At 47.0% G+C, this 19,382-nt stretch overlaps 1 protein-coding gene and 1 pseudogene across 1 annotated transcript; one reads left to right on the top strand and one right to left on the bottom strand.

The window, feature by feature from the left end:
• Nucleotides 1–8,218: 8,218 nt before the first annotated feature.
• Nucleotides 8,219–18,671, bottom strand: SLC5A6 (solute carrier family 5 member 6). The gene is made up of 16 exons (XM_090281033.1): nucleotides 18,598–18,671; nucleotides 16,978–17,523; nucleotides 16,574–16,639; nucleotides 16,201–16,252; nucleotides 15,760–15,827; nucleotides 15,258–15,412; nucleotides 14,720–14,860; nucleotides 14,381–14,510; nucleotides 13,768–13,856; nucleotides 13,256–13,368; nucleotides 12,849–12,916; nucleotides 12,381–12,467; nucleotides 12,074–12,255; nucleotides 11,764–11,867; nucleotides 11,435–11,550; nucleotides 8,219–11,072 (listed from the first exon to the last, which is right to left on the bottom strand). The coding sequence occupies exons 2-16, from the start codon at nucleotides 17,368–17,370 to the stop codon at nucleotides 10,920–10,922; spliced, it is 1,917 nt and encodes a 638-aa protein (XP_090137159.1). The 5' UTR covers nucleotides 17,371–17,523; nucleotides 18,598–18,671; the 3' UTR covers nucleotides 8,219–10,919.
• LOC150005735 (nascent polypeptide-associated complex subunit alpha pseudogene) lies at nucleotides 18,215–18,924 on the top strand (annotated as a pseudogene).
• The last annotated feature ends 458 nt before the right edge of the window (nucleotides 18,925–19,382 follow it).

Here is a 19,382-nt window from a genome sequence, read left to right as displayed (position 1 = left end):
GATATAAAGAAGAAATACTCATCCAGACAGGTAGGAGGAGTGGAGCCGGGGTGGAGAGGACATGGTGTGGCAGCGGCAGCAGCCACAGCAGCAGCAGGCTGCCAGAAAGCACAATCACGCATTTTTAAAAGTCAGGAGGGACACCATGGGAGCACTCCCAGCACCAGTCCAGATGACTCAGTTCATGGTCCCAATGCCAGGGAAAATGGAGCCTCATTGTTTCTGATTGTGCAAATCAGTGGGAGTCGTGGGGGAGGCAGAACCTGCCTGTCTCTCAGCAGAGTCCACTTATTTAAAGGGCCCCCACAGTCCTAGAACGCCTGCAGACCCACCCACTCTGGGAACAATGACAACAGCTAGAGGGGTGCCAGTCTGGTGTGGAAGTGGGAGAGGTGCCTGGAAAAGGGGCGAGAGCTGGGCAGATGCCATTGTTCCCTCTTGGGCCCCTCTCCTACATACAGCACCACAACGTGGTGAAACTTGTCGCCCTGTACTGACAAATACCTAAGGCTCCGCCTCTTAAGACATAACAGGTATGACAGCTCTACCTAAGACACAGAGGCAAACAAACACAGGTGCCTGTCAAGATAAGGAGACAGAGAAGTATGGCCCAAAAGGGGAAACGGATCAAGGTTCTAGTGGGAGAACTAAGCAATGAGGAGATAGCCAAGCTAACAGACAAGGAGATAGCCAACCCAACAGATGTAGAGTTCAAAACACTGGTGAAAAAGATGCTCACAGGCTTGACAAATATGCTTGAGTATGGCAAAGGCATAAGGGAAGAAGTGAAGGCTATGCTAAATGAAACAAAGGAAAATCCACACAAAATCAATGGTGAAGGGAGGGAAACCCGGGTTCGAATCAATTATTTGGAACATAAGGAAGAAAAAAACAGTCAACCAGTACAGAATGAGGAAACAAGAATTGAAAAAAATGAGGAGAGGCTTAGGAACCTCTGGGACAACTTTAAATGTGACAACATCCAAACCATAAGGGTGCCAGAAAGAGAAGAAGAAGAGCAAGAAATTGAAAGTTTATGTGAGAAAATAATGAAGGAAAACTCACCAAACTTGGTGAAGGAAATAGACATACAAGTCCAGGAAGTACAGAGTCCCAAACAAGCTGGATCCAAAGAGGACCACACCAAGACACATTGTAATTAAAATGCCAAAGGTTCAAGATAAAGAGAGAATCTTAAAAGCAGCAAGAGAAAAGAAGACAGTTACCTACAAAGGGGTGCCTATAAGACTATCAGCTGATAAGACTATCAAAAGAAACTTTGCAGGCAAGAAGGGACTGGAAAGAAGTATTCAAGGTGATGAAAAGCAAGGACCTACAACCAAGATTACTCTATCTGGCAAAGCTATTATTTAGAATGGAAGGGCAGATAAAGCGCTTCCCAGACAAGGTAAAGCTAAAGGAGCTCAACATCACCAAGCGATTGTTATATAAAATTTCAAAGAAAAAGAAGATCAAAATTATGAACATTAAAATGATAACAAACTCACAGTTATGAATAACTGAACCTAAAAAATAAAAACAAAATCCAACTAAGCAAACCAGAATAGGAACAGAATCATAGGTATGGGGATCATATGGAGGGTTATCAGCCGGGAGGGGAGAGGGGGAGAAATGGGGAAATGGTGTGGGGATTAAGAAGCATAATCGGTTGGTACAAAATAGACAGGGGGATGTTAAGAACAATATAGGAAAGGCTGAAGCCAAAGAACTTATATTCACGACCCATGGATATGAACTAAGTGGGGTGGGATTGCTGGAGGGAAGGGGGGTACTGGGCAGAGGGGAGCAAAGGGAAAAAAAATGGAACTACTGTAACAACATAACCAATAAGATATAAAAAAATAGCATAAGGTATAAAAGAAAAAAATGACAAATTGGATTTCACCAAAATGTAAGACTTTTACTTTGTTAATGATATTCTTAAGAGAATAACAAGACAATTAACTGATGGGAAGAAAATATTGACAAATCACATATCAGATGAAAGACTTGTATCCAAGATACATAAAGAACTCTCAAAACTCAATGAAAAGAAAACAAACCAATGGGGCAGCCCACTAATATTGGTAAGCTGGTGACTGGGCATAGGGGTCATGGGTCTGTGTGTGTCTATGAGCAGCATCCCAGTAGTCACACTTATAATCAGAACCCAGAACCACCTTTTCATTACATACATATGTAATAAATGGGCAAAGATTTGAACTGACACTTCGCCAAAGAAGCCATATGGATGGCAAATAAGTACATTAAAAAATGCTCAGCCCTGACTGGCATGGCTCAGTGGATGGAGCGCTGACCTGCAAACCAAATGGTCGCCAGTTCAATTCCTAGTCAGGGCACATGCCTGGGTTGCAGGCCAGGTCCCCAGTTGGGGGTGCATGAGAGGCAACCACACATTGATGTTTCTCCCCCTCTCTTTCTCCCTCCCTTCTCCTCTCTCTAAAAATAAAAAAAATCTTAAAAAAGACACAATTATATAAAACTTCATTCCCAATGAGATGGCTATAATCAAATACAAACAAACTGTCAGTGAGGGTGTGGAGAAACTGGAACTCCAATACACCGTTAATGGGAATGGAAGAGGTTGCAGCTGGGGTAGAAAACAGTCTGACCGTTTCCTCAAAAAGTTAAACATAGAGTTACGATAGGATCTAGCAGGAGAACTGAAAACATGTGTTCACACAAAAACTTGTACACAAATAATTACAGCAGCATTATTCATAATAGCCTAAAGTGGAAAAAATCTAAATATTCAAGTGATGAATGGATAAACAAAATATGATATATCCACACAACAGAATATCATGCAGCCATAAAAAGGAATGAACTATTGATGCATGCTACAACGTGGATAAACCTTGAAAATATTAGGCCAAGTGAAAGAAATAAGGCACAAAGGCCACATATTGTATGATGTGGTTCGATTTATATGATTGCCCAGAATAGGCAAATCCATAGAGATGAAAAGTAGATTAGTTATAGTCAGAGGATGGGGGGCAGAGGGGATTGGTGGTGTAGGATTTCTCTTGTGAGGTATTTGAGTTGGCTGTGGCCACCATGAAAAAAAAAAATACAGTGGACTGAATGACTTAAACAACGGAAATTTATTTTTCACACGTCCAGAGACTGGAAAATCAAGATTGAGGTGCTGGCAAAGGCAGGTTTCACTCTGAGGTCTCTTCTCTTGGCTTGTAGACAGTCACCATCTTGCTGTGTGTCGTGGCTTTTCCTTGGTGTGTGAGCAAGGAGAGAAGGAGACATCTTTCTCCCTCTTCTTTTAAGGGCATCTTATCTCTCTCTGATTACTTCCCAAAGTCCCCATCTAAGGGGCTTCAACATATAAGTTTTGGGAGCAATTCAGTCCACAGCAGGAAGCGATGGAAATGTTCTGAAATCAGATAGTGATAATGGTTGAACTTTGTGAATATACTAAAAACCACTGAATTGTATACTTAAAAAAAAAAAAGCACAGTAAGATACCACCACATATCTGGTAGAATGGCTAAAATTTTAAATATACTTTTAAAAATTTATTCTTAGAGAAGAGGGAAGGGAGGGAGAAAGAGGGAGAGAAACATCAATTTACGAGAGATACATCAATCAGTTGCCTCTCACACGCCCCCAACTGGGGACCTGGCCCGCAACCCAGGCATGTGCCCTGACTGGGAATTGAACTGGCAACCTTTCAGTTCGCAGGCCAGCACTCAATCCACTGAGCCACACCAGCCAGGGCTAAAATGGCTAAAACTGTAAAGAAATAAGTAAAACAAAACAAAAATGACAACACTAAATGCTGTCAAGAATGTGGAGGAGCTTTCATATATTGCTGATATGAGTACAAAAGAGTAAGGCCACTCTGGAAAACAATCTGGAAGTTTCATACCACATGACTCAAGAATCTCATTCTTAAGTATTTACTCAAGTGAAGTAAAAACCTATGTTCACAGAAAAACTGAAAAACCACTATACATATGTTTATAGTAGCATTATTTATATTCATCCAAACCTGGAGACAATCCAACAAATTGTGCCACATCTATAAAATTGATCACTAGTTAACAACTAAAAGGGAAAAAATATTGATACAACAACAACACAGATGACTCTCAGATGCATTATGTTAAATGAAAGAAGCCAGATTCAAAAGACCACATACTGCATGATCTCATTTATGTAAACTCCTAGAAAAAGCAAACATATAGGGACAAAGAACGGACGGATGGTTGCCAGACATATGCTGCGTCTTCAGCTCCTGCCTCTTCCTTTGTTCTGCGGGCACAGTGGACTTTCTTATTGCTGTGCCCCTCACTCCCCCTCTGCCCAAAGCACCCCTCCTGTGAGCTCCCTTAGATTTAAGCTTCTGCATTCACGTGTTAATTACGGCTCCTCCAACTGCCTTCATTTTCCAAAACTCTGTGGACATCTCTTGACCTGTCATCATTTCTCCCTTCTCTTTAACCCTATGAGTTTATGGTCTTTTTTAAAGATTTTGTTTATTTACTTTTTAGAGAGAGGGGAAGTGGGGAGAAAGAAAGGGAAAGAAGCATCAGTGTGCATGATACACTGATTGATTGCCTCTGCCGTGCCCCCAACTGGGGAACTGGCCCACAATCCAGGCGCTTGCCCTGACTGGGAATCAAACTAGTGGCCTTTTGGTTGGCAAGCCAGCACTTAGTCCACTGAGCCACACCAGCCAGGGCTTCGTGATCATTTTAATTCTTTACTGTTATGCCAGTGAGGATTTGGAAAGAAACAGGTATATATACAGTCTACTTACATAAGTCTAAAACATATAGTTTAGGAAATGGGTAATATTTTCTCATATATGTACTTCATATGTATATATACTTATTTATTTGTTCGTTTGTTTATCTCTGACCAAACTCAGAAAACATAGGTGTTTGCCGGACATGATTCCAGTAAGTATCTCCATGCAAGCCATCAGATTTTTGTCTCCCAGAGTCAACACACTTAAGAGAGTTATCACACAGTTTCCGGTCTGGCAGACAGAATTTTCACTGGCTGCCTGGGCTGTTGGCCAGAGTTCATGGGGGTTTGACAAACCAGTGGTTTTACACAGGATTGTGGGAATGGGGCAGCCCACTAATATTGGTAAGCTGGTGACTGGGCATAGGGGTCATGAGTCTGTGTGTATCTATGAGCAACAACCCAGTAGTCACACTTATAATCAGAACCCAGAACTGCCTTTTCATTACATACATCATAATCATCCCCTTATATAAATGCATAAAAATAGTGTTGAAATGGCACTGACTCTCAGAGGAATCATTCCTGTTCTCTGTCATTATTTCTGTGGCACCTTGATCTTCAATCCCAAGTGGTCTTTGAAAAGGCAGTAATAACTCAAATCTTCCACACTGAGAAAAGTTCAGGATCCCAGAAAGAAGCGGGGCTGGTGTTTCCCTCTTCTTTAGCTGCCACAGGAGAGCTAAAGAACACTAGGTGGTGACTTTTAAAACTTTGGGTCACACAAATGTAAATTGCAGGTTGTAACATGCTCTACATGCAACTTATTTTTAACAAATCTGTCACTGTTTGTCTTTGCCAGATGACCCTGAAAATTTAGGGTTTTTTCTTTAATTAAAAATTTTTTTGATATGAGAGAGATTTATTGTTCCGCTTTTTATTCATTCATTGATTGTTTCTTGGATGTGCCTTGACCAGAGATTAAACCTGGAACCTTGGCATATCAGGAATATCAGGATGATGCTCTAACCAACTGAGATACTTGGCCAGGACCTAGGTTTTATTTTATAATATTATAAAACTATGATCTTCTGAATCATGTAAAGCAGGATTTTCTTTTTTTGAGGGTGTATGGTGTACTTTATTGATGGTACTTGATTAGATAGGACTCCCTAAGCTCCTCCCCTTCCTCAGGGGTTCTGGGATGGAAACTGTTGAGGAACAGAAGATTTTCCGTGTGTTGGGTGTCAAATTGGAGCAAGGATTCCCCAGCAGCTGAGGGTGTCTCTCTTCCTCTGGGCCTCTCCTTGGGACTGGGCTCTTACTTCTTGGAAACAATGTGAACCATAAGGTCCACCACCCATTGCTGTAGACAAATTCATTGTCATCCCAGCAAATGACCTTGACAAAGTACTCATTGAGAGCAATGCCAGCCCCAGCATGAAAGGTGGAAGAGTGGGTTAAAGTCACAGGAGAAAACCTGGTCCTCAGTGTAGCTCAGGATGCCCTTTAAGGAGCCCTTCGATGTTTTGATGACACCTTTTTGATGTCATCATAGTTGACAGCTTTCTCCAGATGGCAGTTCAAATTCATGACCAACACATTGTGGGTGGGGACACAGAAGGCCATGCCAGTGAGTTTCCCACTCAACTCAGGTATGACCTTGCCCACAGCTACTGTCAGTACCAGTAGCAGGGATGATGTTCTGGGCAGCCCTCAGCCATCACGCCACAGGTTTTCAGATGAGTCATCACGGTCTTCTGAATAGCAGCATTGGCATGGACTGGTCATGGGTCCCTTCACAATGCCAAAGTTGCCATGGATGACTTTGGCCAGGGGAGCCAGATAATTGGTGGAGCAAGAGGCATTGCTGACAATCTTGAGGAAGTTGCCATACTTTTTGTGGTTCATGCCCATCACAAACATGGGGGCATCAGCAGAAGGGACAGAAATGATGACCCTCTTGGTCCCAGACTTCAAGTGAGCCCCAGCTTTCTCCAAGGGAGTGAAGACCCCAGTGGACTCCACAACATATTCAGCATCAGCATCACCCCACTTGATGTTAGTCCTAGAAGATGGAGATGGGCTTTCTATTGATGACAAGCTTTTCATTCTCAGCCTTGACTGCCATTGACCTTGCCATGGGTGGAATCATACTGGAACATGTAGTTAAGGTCAATGATTGGTTTATCAATGGCAACAATTTCCACTTTGCTAGAGTTAACAGCAGCCCTGGTGACCAGGCGCCCAATACGGCCAAATCCATTTACTCCAATCTTTACCATCACATCTCAGGTACATGGCTGTCTGTCAAATTGGAAGGAGCAGAGAGATAAACTAGGATTTTCCTTATGGGAGCTATAGAAAATCTTGTGTAGCAATGAGGCACTACCTTCTTCTTTTTGCTAATGGAGCTTTGATTTTGTAAAGTATTGGCTGGCAATGGACTTAAGAAAGATGGAGATGTCCCCAGTAGGGTTGCCAGGCAGCAAATAAAAATATAGGAAATCAGTTATAAATAAATTTTAGACAAACAGGGAATAGGCAACCCTATCCCCCAGGTTCTGAGAATGAATTGTGATTGGTTAAGCCGAACATGGTAATACGTTTCCCCCTTGCCAGTGATTGGTTTGTGGGTGGGTGTGTAACAGAGTTCCGACCAATGTCACCTGAGGTGAAATCTGGGGGCTTCTGCAAAAGGTTTTTCTCCCTGATTAAAAACACGGAGACCAATGTGGGACTCCTTCACACTTTCTGCCTGAAATAATCTCATGGAAGATGTGGTGCTGGGAACAGCAGAAGTCTTTTTGTCACCATGAGAGATTGACCCAGAGCTCTGACACTTAAACTTCTTAAGTAGGCAGCTCTGGAGTTCGGTTCTCCAGATTTCTTTTCAATGTCCTGTTTGAGCTGTTCAGTTGGGTATCCCATTTATGCTACTGGAAGCATTATAAATAATTCAGCTGAAAGTATTTTGAATCTCACTCAGCAGGTTTTAATAGACCCAGTCTCAGCTAAAGAACCTTATCCTACCCAGATAAACAAAATTATTTTATTATAACATCACTGGCCTAGTAGTATCACATGGGTCTTTCTCAACTTCTCATCACAGAAACTCTCCCAGTTTATGGGGGGGCAGGAAATGGGTGGAGACAGTTTCTTGCTTCCTAGAATGGAACAGTTATTTTTACTAAGAGTTCTCTGTCCCCAATGTTACTGACAGTTTCAGACATCTCAACTCACTGTACAGGGAAGTGCTAGCCACGCAGACGCAGACGAATTTTACGAAACAGATGGGAGCTGTTTCACAATTGTGGGTGAGAATGGCAGCCTTTAGCCCAGAAGTTGTGGTTGGTAATCCTGAGACATCATTAGCATCAACGGCCTCTGTGCTGTCACTTTTGATCCCTATGTAAATACCCAGCTCATTCATTTTATTTCCAAACATTTTAAAATGAATAAAATTTAGCCAATGTTTAATAGACACAAATGGTATGTATGGCAAACTTTTATTTTTAAATAATTTGAATAAATTACATATACATTTGGCATATACAGATTTCAGACCAGTAAGCCCCTCTTCCATCCGTCTTAGTTTCTTGTGTAGCCTTCCAGACTTTTGTGTACATGGACAAATACATAAATATGTACAGCTCCTTTTAAAATGTAAATGGTAGAATGGAATACACATTAATCATATCTTGGAGACCCTGACATCATTACTTTGTAAAAAAATATATTTTATTTATTTTTAGAGAAAGGGGAGGAGGGTGAGAAACATTGGCTGGCTGTCTCTCCTATGTACCCCGACTGGCAGCAACCTTTCACTTTGCAGGATGACACCAGTCAGGGGGGCATCTTTATTTTTTAAGCTAGCTTATTCTGTTCAAGGGCTGCATAGTATTCTAATGCATGGCTGTGTCATAACATATTAGCTAATTATTGATAAGACACTACATAGGACATTTGTCATGTTTCCTGGCTGGCCAGCTCCTTTGGAACACTCGTGTTTATGGAAAAACTGACTATCCTTCATTGCTAACAAGAATGATTTTTTCATGTTTATAGGCCATTTGCATTTACTCCTCTGTAAAATTTCAGTTCAGATCTTTTCATTTTTTTTTTTTTTTTAACATTGTAAGGTCCTCTTTCAATTTTTGTTTATTGATTTTAGAGAGGGAGAGGAAGGTAGAGAAACATCTATTTGCTGTCTCACTTACTTATACATTCTTTGGTTGCTTCTTGTATGTCTCCTGACTGGGGATGGAACCCGCAACCTTGGTGTATTGGGACACTGCTGTAGTCACCTGAGCTACCTGCCCAGGGCATGAAATGTTCTTTATAACATGTTTTTATCTCAGTTATACGTGGCACAGATATACTCTACTTTTTTACATTCTTTTTTAACTCTTTTAATGGTGTCTTTCATGGAAGAGAAGTTTTGAATTTTAATATGGTCAAATTCATCACTTTTCCTGTTTTGAACTTTTGTATGACTGTGCCAACTAGAATATCAAGTATATCAAGTACAATCATGAAATGAAATTGTAATAGCAGGCATCTTTATCTTGTTTCTGATCTCAAGGAGAGCTTTTCAATACTTCATTAAATTTTCCTGCTAGCCAGGTAGCTCAGTTGGTTAGAGCATCATCCCACTACACCAAAGTTGCAGTTTGATCCCTGGCAACCAATGAATCCATAAAGAAGTGGAACAACAAATCGATGCTTCTCTCCCTTCCTTCCTCTCTCTAAAAAAAACAAAAACAAAAAAATATATATTTTAAAAATCTTTGAGAACTATCCCTCCGGGGCATGCTCACAACTTTCCCTCCCCTTTCTTCTCTACGACTGCCCCACCCTCCACCCCAGGTGAGTTACCTTTGTCTTTCTCTCTCCTAAGCTCCAAGGGTCTTCTTTTGCTTTTGTAACTTGCTTCCTGAGCCTACACAGCCCAACTGGCTCACTTCTCCTACCTCTACAACTTCCTAAGTAAACTTTCTCTTATAATTTAAAAAATAAAACTTTCATTATAGTTAAAAGAATTACCGTAGTTTGCTTTACCTTTGCTTATAGTTTTTAAAGCTTTGCTGTAGAATTTCTCCATAGATACCCTTAATCATTAGATCAGGGATATTCTGCAGACTTGCTTCTCCTTAGCTAGACAGGGGCCAAGCAGGGGTAGAGACCAGGTGTGGGTGGGAAGGAGCAGTGCTCTTCATAGACAATGTAAGTCCACCTTGAATACTCTACAATGCTGCCCCCTGCAGACATGCCAGGGACATGACTTGAAACATCACAGAGCCAGAGCCAGAGATCTGTTTCTCCTTAGAAGACTTGTACATGGAAAATGAGGGCTCTTAGCCTCTCTAGGGATGGGGTTGCGGGTGGACAAGAGCAGCTGCAGACAATCCAGGAGCCCAGATTCTAGTTCCAATGTTAGTTTTTATTCCCCAGGAACAAAGGAGATGTGGGGAAGAAATTCCAACATTTAACAGGGTAACAAATGACAAAACGATACTAGGGTGGTGTGGCTCAGGAGTCAAGATGGACACTCCACAGTGGACCTGGTCATGCCCTGGTTTCTTAGATCAGCATCTGCCCCATCCCCAAGTGCCCATTAGTGGTGGGGCTGGAGGTAGTGGGGTGGAAAGCTTCCCTTGCTCTACCCAAAGGAGATGAATGTACCTATTTGGAGAGGCCTCCCAGGAACACCAGAACCTCCCTCACAAGAATGGAGGTAGAGATGTAAGAATGAGGGGGCCTGAGTGTAACAGACAACCTGAAAGTAGCCCAGGGGCCCTTAGTGGCAGACAGAATTGGTGCTTAGATGAGGCTGCAAGGGAAGCAACAGCTAGTTTATGGTAGAGGTGGTCAATCTTGTCAGGTCAAGCCTCATGGCAGTTGTCACCTGCACTGTGGTCTCCATCCACTTCAAATGAGCCCGGTGGAGTTCAATCAGAAACCATTATCCTTTTCCCCCTCAAGGATTCCCTACTATCCTCTTTTCTGGCAAAATCCTGGCCGATCCTCATATCTGCCATGACCTGGTGGCTTCTACCACAGCACAAAACCCTAAGAACAAAGTCCTTTGGTGTAAGCTAGGTCATCTTGTCATCCAGTCCCCTGCAGAACACATCAAGTAGCTGATCGCTGTACCACAGGGCAGACTCAGGCTGGCTCCCCAGTCCAGATCACAGTGAGGTCTCCTGGAGGGTGAAGGTGGGGCTGCTCCCCTGGTGGCCTGGGCCTTCCTTAGGCACGGCCATGGCCTCCTGGTCTCCACAGCCCTTCAGCATCCCATTACTCATCTTTTCTGGGAACCCTGTGGGGTCCACAGAGAGGTCCTGGAGACACACAGAGCAAAGGGAGTGAAATAAGGAGTCAGGGACAAAGGGCTGGGGAAGCAACCCATGCAGAAAGGGTGGAAGATCCTGCCTGGACCCCAGCTGGAAGGGAGGGCAGCACGAGGGGGACAGCAGAGGAAAGGTGAGCCCACCGTGCGCCTCTCTGCGCTCAGAGCCTTCTGCTCACCAAACCAGTGCCCCCCTGGGGGAAGGAGCCAGGGCAGGATGGGCCAGGGGCAGACATGTCATCAGAGAAAGGGGCGCTGGGGGCGGGAGAAAGAAAAGGGATGGACAGGACCCCAGAAGGCCCCACAGAGGCCCGGAGAGGGAAGCGGGGGCGATGTGGACGCCACACACACTACCTGGCTGTAGCTTCTGCAGCGAAGTCGCTTCTGACAGGACACAGGCAGGAGGGCAAGGAGTCTTGACCACACAGGGTAAATGGTCCGAGGGTCCAGGGTCCGGCCCCGCATTCCCCCTGCAGGTCAAGGCGCCTGAGTCTTCCAGCAAACCCTCTGTTCTCAGGACTCCCAGCCCCACCCACCTCCTGGATCTCAGTCAAGAAATCTGACTGTTAATGATACTGGGAGCCCAGAGGGTAGGGTCATTTCTCCCCTCAAAGTCCAGATTCCTGGAGTGCCCTCCCTCAGCCCACCCAGTTTTTCTGGGACCCCATCCCACACGCTCTCACCAGTGAGGAGACTGACAATCAGGCCCACCACGATGACTGTGGTGGAGTTGTGAGCACTGTACCATAAGTATGACAAGGAATAGATCTGCTGCAGCCCCGTGGGCCTGGGGAGGACAGAGGCGCAAGGACAACTCATTGACAGGATCTCCTTTGGTCACCCATCTCCACCCGCCTGCATAGTCCAGGGTCTTGGGATCCAACACCCAACATTTCCCTGAGGCTTCTGGTGGCCCATTTCTTATCAAGAACCCTGGAAACCCCTTAAAAATGAGCTAGGCTCCTGAAGGAGAAAGAGTGAGGCCCAGCTCACCTCGAGGGGGTGGTCGAGGGAATCAGCGTGGTCATGGTGACGGTGGACAGATTGCTGCGCAGGGAAGAGCTGGTCCCATTTATAAGTTGGGGACCCATGCTGGAGCCCATTCTGGTCACTATGCTCCCAATGCCGATCCAGAAAGCCATGATGAGGCCAGCCAACAGACCCACGACAGCACCCTGCCCAAAGACACAGCACACTCTCCTGTCACACCAGTTCCCAGCACTCATAGTGAGAGCCCTGCCAAGCCACCTCCCAGGTACACCCCTGCACGTGACTGTGGAGCCAGATGTGGGTCACTTACCGGAGGGTTGGCACAAGGAAAGAACATGCCCAGGCAGAAGAGTCCGAGCAGCGGCCCTCCAACCATGCCAAAGATGCTGAGGGCTGCCTGCGGAGAACAGGGTTGGAGAAAGAGCACACAGGCTGAGACCCCCAGCCTTCCCAACACCGCCTCAGATCTCAGCTCTTCTATCTGGCCCCAGCACAATGCAGGGTTCCAGGGGGTGGGGATGGGGAAGGGGAAGTGCCTTGGGTTCTCCTCTGAGGCTGATCCTTAGTGTCTCTGAGCCAACAATGTCCCAGGAATGACTCTGGGGCTTTTGGCTACTTTAATCTGTTCACAGCTAAAGGCAGTCCATCAAAGGGGAATGAATTTCTGACACCTGTCCCTATTTTTCTCCCTTCATGTCAGTTGTGTTTCTCAATTTTGTTTTAATCTGCTCTTTTCTCCCCTAAAAATTGCTTTCTTCCCTCCATAGTCATTACCTACCTGCAGCACCGGTCCCATCTGGGAGGAAACATAGGCCATTCCCAGGCAAAGTAGCCCATAGCTACAGGCTGGGGAAAAGAAGGGAGGAGACAAGATATGAGTGAACACAATAAAAAGGGATGGGAAGTGAGCAAAGCTCCTTCCCCGCCAGACCACTACCTCTGTGTCCCTGGAAACAGGGCACACTGCCTTAGGCCCCAGCTCCAGGTCCCTCCCACCCTGTCCACATCCCTGTCTGACTCAGAGACCGCCCCAGGAAGTGCCCTGAGCTGCGGACAAGTTAATGGCTTCACGGACAAGCAGCAAGGGCTGAGGCCAGGCTAAAGCCGGTGCTTCAAAGCAGACCAGCGACAGTGCTTAGATCTTAGAAAGAACGTGACTGAGGAGATGAGGAAGCATAATCCCACCAAGGATTCTGGAAAGCATGGTAGCCCGGACTTCTGAGAACTGAGGGAACCAGGGTCGGACCAGGTCTTCCAGTGTGACGGTCGCCAATGAATTAAAAGCAGAGGATATGGTGCTGAAAGGAGGAGGAGAAAGACAAGCCGCACTGAGAAGTCAAACTAACACGGGGCTCTATTGAGGGGACAGCACCTAAAGGCAGGACATGACAAGTGAAGCCAAGAAACCTCCTTCATACTTGGCAGCTGAGGAAGAGGCTCTGAAAGTGAAGACACCTGTCCTCTGAGGGGGGTACAGGTTTTGTTCAGTAGACTGACTCCTGGTATTATAAAAGAATCCTTCATAAAAAAAGAGAGCATCTCCTGGGAGAAGACATGCTCTGTCCTCCATGAATGAGCTGTCCCTTATCACCTCCCGATGGATGGTCATAAGGAGGGATCCCCTCCTCTACCCATGACCCTGTAACCAAGTAGGGCCCAGCTGCACCAAGCGTGAGGGAAATAGTCAAAGGGGGTACCTGAGGGAGCCACTGAAGAGGCAGGCAACAAAGAGCCCAGGCAGGCCCGGCAGGCCTTGCAGGAGATCCATCACAAAATACAGGACGAGCTGCAGGCAGAGCAGAAGTGCATAGCTTTCCTGAGAGGGAGCCCTTCCCCACAGCACAAAATGCGGGAGGCCCCCTGCACATGCCCCAGCCAGTCTGGAGCATCAGGGAGAGGGGCCAAGCACCAAAGGTGACCCCACATGGGCTCTGGAAAGAGGACCCAGTTCCTACCCCAGCTCCAACCCGACCAGCAGTATGATCTGAGCGTGCTGGTCACCTTGTTAAGCCTCTTTTCTCTACAAAAGGAGACTGTTGAGAGGGTTTCATGAGACAGGTGGTGCACAGTGGTGGGTCAATGAAGGTAGGTCCCCACCCACCCAGCATGGTGAGCAATGTGATTAGGTGATGCTGGGGTGCTGAGCGCTAGGGTCCCCACATCTAGATCAATAGAGTCCCAGAATGGAAAAAATTTTAAATGCACTTGCCCCTGGGGTGGAAGTCTTTCTGCAGCCACCCAGACACTACTCTTGAAGGGACCAGGTTGACCCCTCTTGGGCACAGAAGAGGGCCAGAAAGGCCTTCTCACCTGGTCAGGGGCTGCCTGAGTCTGCTGGGCGCTCATGGGATACTCCTGGTAGTAGACGAACATGACCAGGCCAATGAGGCAGCTCATGCAGAGGACCACCTGCTGGCAAGGGAAGACTGCATAGCAGGAGCTGAAGAAGAGGCCAGGGTCAAAGGGAGAGAGGGCTTAATAGAGACCCTCAAGCATGTCCCTGAGCCCCAGAAAGCAGACTCACATCCTGATCCCAATGGGGGAGGGTGTGCTCTGACATCCTGCCCCCACTCAAACTGCGTCCGTGGGACTGGGGCCCACTCCCTTTCCCCAGCCCTTGCTCCCCAGTCTCCCTGTCCCCGCACTCACAGTATAGCAGCCTTCTCCGTGCGGGAGCTGAGGTAGCGCTGCACCTGAGCCTGGTTCACCCCATACAAGGACAACATCATGAAGACACCCCCGAAGGCCAAGGTCCAGAAAGTATGCCGCACAAAAGGGTCAGGATTCAGCCTGAAATTAGTGCCTCCTGGTTACTGTGCCATAGCCCCAGAGACTCAAGAGTTCCTCACCCTCCTACAACAGGGGAGTAGAGACACCACCGCCAAGGATAAGTAACTACTGAAGGCAAGAACTGGGTGGACTCAAGAGACAGTGTAGCGAGTTGGAGGGAGGGTTCCATTCCCCGAACCAACAGCCTCGCTCCTGCCACTAGAAATGTTCTGACCCCACTTAACCTGGACCCTGTGATCAGCCTGCAACTCTGCACTGCCAACTTCCCACCTGACCCAGGGCTGCACGTAAGGCTTCCACAGCTTGCCTCTGCTGCCTCTAACCCTGAGCTCGGGTTCTAGGACAGGCTCAGCTCATAGGCACCAGAGACCCCAGCCATGGGGAGAGATGTACTTACTCGATCCCAGAGATGCGGTGATGCTGGGAAGCCACTTCCCACACACGCCCCAAGCCGCCCACCTTGGCCGACCCCACGATGATAACCGCCAGCTGCCCTAGGAACATGACCAGTGTCTGGAACACGTCTGTCCAAATGACTGCCTTCAGCCCGCCCTGTAAGAAAGAGCATGCCTGACACAAATGTCTTCAAAACTACCCAGCAATGAGGACACGATGCCACAGCAAGGGCTCCGTATTATATTGCTGCCAGGGGCATAATTACTGAGACCCTGTTGACGTCATTTCAACCACCTCCCTTACCTTCATATGTCAGCGCCGCCTATACCCCATCCCCCACCATAATCCCATCCCATCTCCTAAATCTCATTCCATTCCACCCAGAATTTCATTCCACCTTTTTCCTTATATTCTTATCTCATCTCAGTCATTCCTTTTCCTTTTCTTCCATTTCCCCTCCTTACTTCAACTGTTCTCCCTCCCCTAAGACTAACCCGACTTACCAGAGCAGTGTAAACGGTACAGACAATGCCTAGGGCCAGCACTGAGAGCCACAAATCAAAGCCAGTCACTGTAAAGATAAAAGTCACATTTCTGTCTCTGGGAGAGGATTTCCCAATGGGGAAGCCAGAGAAACCCTGGTAAGACATGAAGCATTTGGTCATTTAGGATGCAATAAATCATTTACCACAGTGGAAAAAAATGAACATAGAGCTCCACCAAAAGGTGGTGATTAACCAGTTCAGAGAGGGCACGGTAATGTTTGATTAGCTTTCAGGTGAAGTGAAGCAAGCTCTCACCTCTGGTGGAGACCAGCCAAGGGCCACGCAGTGAAGTAATTCCCAGGCCAAGGTCGATTCTTTTCTGGGCACCCTCCTCTACCCAACCCTCCCAAAGGTGCTTTCCCAGCCTCCTGGGGCAGGGGACCAGGGGCTGGGACTCACCTGCATTGAGGGCCAATGCCGGTGCATAGAGCACAACCCCCATGTAGATCACCTGTTGGGCACGGAAAACAGACTGTGAGGGGAAGAGGAGGTGACGGTGGACCTCCGCTCCAATACCCCAACAGCTTCCTTTACCTAGGCTTACTTCCTTCTCCCTTCTTCCAGATTTTGGCTCACTGCCACCATAGTGTCTGCGCTGGAACTGGGAGGAATGGAAGGCAGGATGCCTCCGGGGGCTTCTGTGACTCCCACCCCTAGCAGGAATTTTAGACCTGCCAGTCTGAGAGCAGGGAAGGCTCCAGCGGCCTCAGCATGCCTGAGTTCAGGCCCCGCCACCATGCCTCAGGCTCAGTTCTAGCCTCATTCCACTTACCATCTGAAAAATGAAGGTCACGGTCCCACACACTCGCACAACTTTGTTAAACCGGAGCTCCAGGTACTAGGTAGGAGTATAAAAAAAAAAAAGAAGGTATTCCTCCCCACAATTCACACACAATTTCCCTCAAGACGTCCTGAAACGTTAGAGAATATCCAATTCCCATCCACAGTCCCAAAACATTAAATATCCAATTAGCAGCCACTCTGGCTCCACTCAGCACAGCACCCGCCTTCTCCCCAGCCCGACCTCACCCAGAAAGAATCTATGAACACATGATTTGCCCTTGTCACTCTCACTAGGCAGAGGTAACCTGGGGGCCCAGGTCCCTCAGATATGCCCTCTTCCTCCTATCCCTGAGCCTGAGGGTCCAATGTACTCCTCCCTTCCTCCCCGCTCACCTCATAAGCACTGGTGAGATGCAGGCGGTAGAAGACAGGGATGAAGACGTGAGCAGGGATCAGCAGCCCCAGGAAATAGGAGCAGCCCAGGAACCAATACTGGGTCCCAAATCGGTAGATCTCAGACGGCACACCCAGGATGGCCACGGCTGACTGGAAGGTAGCCAGCAGGGACAGCGCCACGGGAAGGCAGCCCATTTTGCGGTCAGCCATCTGCAGCTGACCAATGGTATGCCGGCCCCAGCCACGACAGGCATGGTAGAGCCCAATGGCAAGGGAGAGAACCAGCAGCAGGACGAAGACCACGTAGTCCACAAGGGAAAAGGCAGATTTTACCATGCTTGTGTCCGAGGCTGGGGGGAGGGGAGTGAGGGTGGTCACCCCCACACTCATGTTCCCTCTATGTCTATGACGTGTAGCCAATAGCTGCTCCTGGGTTCTGGGCTGACACTTGACTGGGCAGTGGCGGGCAAGTGGCTACTACCTGGCTCCCAACCAAGGTCTCACAGTCTTTCTTCTCCACCAAGTGATGTTGTCCAGGGTGACCTGGAAAGAAATCAGCTCCTAGTCAGGCCTATCCTGCCTTCACGGTCACCCACCCTCAGGCCTGTGCACCTCATACCAACCAAACTTGGACCAGCCAGCTCTGTGGCAGATCTTAAAAGTCTGCAGGTCCTAGTATGTATGGACTTGGTAGGGAAAAAAGTACAGAGGAAGCAAAAGAATGAGATAGCCAGGAGATGACTACTAGGTGTGAAATATAAGACTCTTCTTAGGTCTTCACCCCATGAAAAAAGAAAAATCAACTCTAGCCCATGTTTCTTCTCAGACTTCCCTGCCCCTGCTTGCAGGCACTGACCCAGTCACTACAGAATACTAAGCCAGCAGAGCCCAACCTGGCGCCACAGCCCAGCAGGGAAGAAGAAATGGAGACTAATAACAACAGCATGGTTTCCTCTATTCCTCTCTATTCCCACGGGCCTCAGCTCTCACCTCCCATGATCCCCAGTTTCACCTTGCTACCAGCACCCCTTCTCAGCACTGATTCCTAATGAGATCACTGCCCTGGCAGCCCCAAACTCCATTCCAGGCACCCCCCAGGTCAACCACTCCATTCTCCCAACACTACTAGATAAGCCCTACCGCCTACCTTTCAGTTCCTCTATCTGTAATGCCACAGTCAACAGATCTGGAAAGAGGGGTGGAACCCCAAAGTGAGAGGGGTTCCCTGCACAAAATGCACAGTGAAGCCACAGAAATCGCCCCTGCTACAGCACAGCTGTCACAGCCCCGGGCTGAGACAGGGTCTGGAGCAGAATCTGACAGCAATGGATCAGTACCGGAGCTCAAGGCACAAGATTCCTCCACACTGGCAACTGCGCAACAAGCCTAGCTGGCAGCTGCCACTGAAATCGATGAAGATTCAGTCAGTAAAACAAAACAGCTGGAGTGAAAAGATGGCACAGAAAGCTGTGTCCAAACTGGGTCTTTGACAGGTTACTAGGGTCACTGTCCAAGAATCTACGAATATGCCCTTTGTCATCACAAAACCAGATGTATACAAGAGCCCAGCTTCAGACACCTATGTCGTTTTCTGGGACACCAAGGTCAAGGACTTACCTCAGCAAGCATAGCGAGCAGCTGCTGAGAAATTCAAAGTTCAAGGTTACGCTGTCTCAATTCAGGAAAACACAGATTTCAAGTGTACAAGAGGAGAGTGAAGAGGAAGCAGTTGATGAAACAGGCGTGGAAATTAGGACATAGAATTGGTCATGTCGTAAGCAAATGAGTTGAGAGGAAAGGCAGTCCCAGCCCTGAAGAACAGCAGTAATGATACTGGAAATGCTATTATGGAATTAACAATGTAACCATCTAAAAAAAGGAGGAACTTTTTGTGGTGTTTCAAAAGCGGAACAGCAGCTTGGTTTGAAATGTGTACTGTTTCTATCATTAATAGTTATGGCTTCTAGTGAAATGAAAAAAAAAGTGAGAGGGCAACGTGCTGGAGCCAGGGGCTCAAAGTTACGACTACAGGAGCTGATGGGGCACTCAAATGTTGGAAAAATTTTAGTTTCGGATAATAACTAATAAATTTAGTAATCAATGTATGCAAAAAGCTATTGTTTCAGGAACTGGAGGTATGACCTACCTTGACTCCAAGAGACTCATAAGCAGTTCCACCTCTGTGCCTCAGCAGGACTGCAAGCGATCCAGATGGCACCTGAGAGCCGTTATACTCCAGAGTGAGCCAACCTCAGCCTAGGCCACAGAGACCACCGCCCAAGGACACAGATGAAAGAATGCTGCAGCTTTTATCTGATTAAGCTTTTCTCTGAATTCCAAACCCCTTTACTTACCCTTTTTTCTTCTCCTTATAAAAAGGGTCCATTTACAGTGGAATTCAA

Source organism: Furipterus horrens, unplaced genomic scaffold, assembly GCF_987537825.1.
Source record: "Furipterus horrens unplaced genomic scaffold, mFurHor1.1.pri manual_scaffold_6, whole genome shotgun sequence".
Taxonomy (NCBI): Eukaryota; Metazoa; Chordata; class Mammalia; order Chiroptera; family Furipteridae; genus Furipterus; species Furipterus horrens.
Note: the sequence above shows the minus strand (reverse complement) of the source record. Positions and strands in the feature narration are given on the sequence as shown.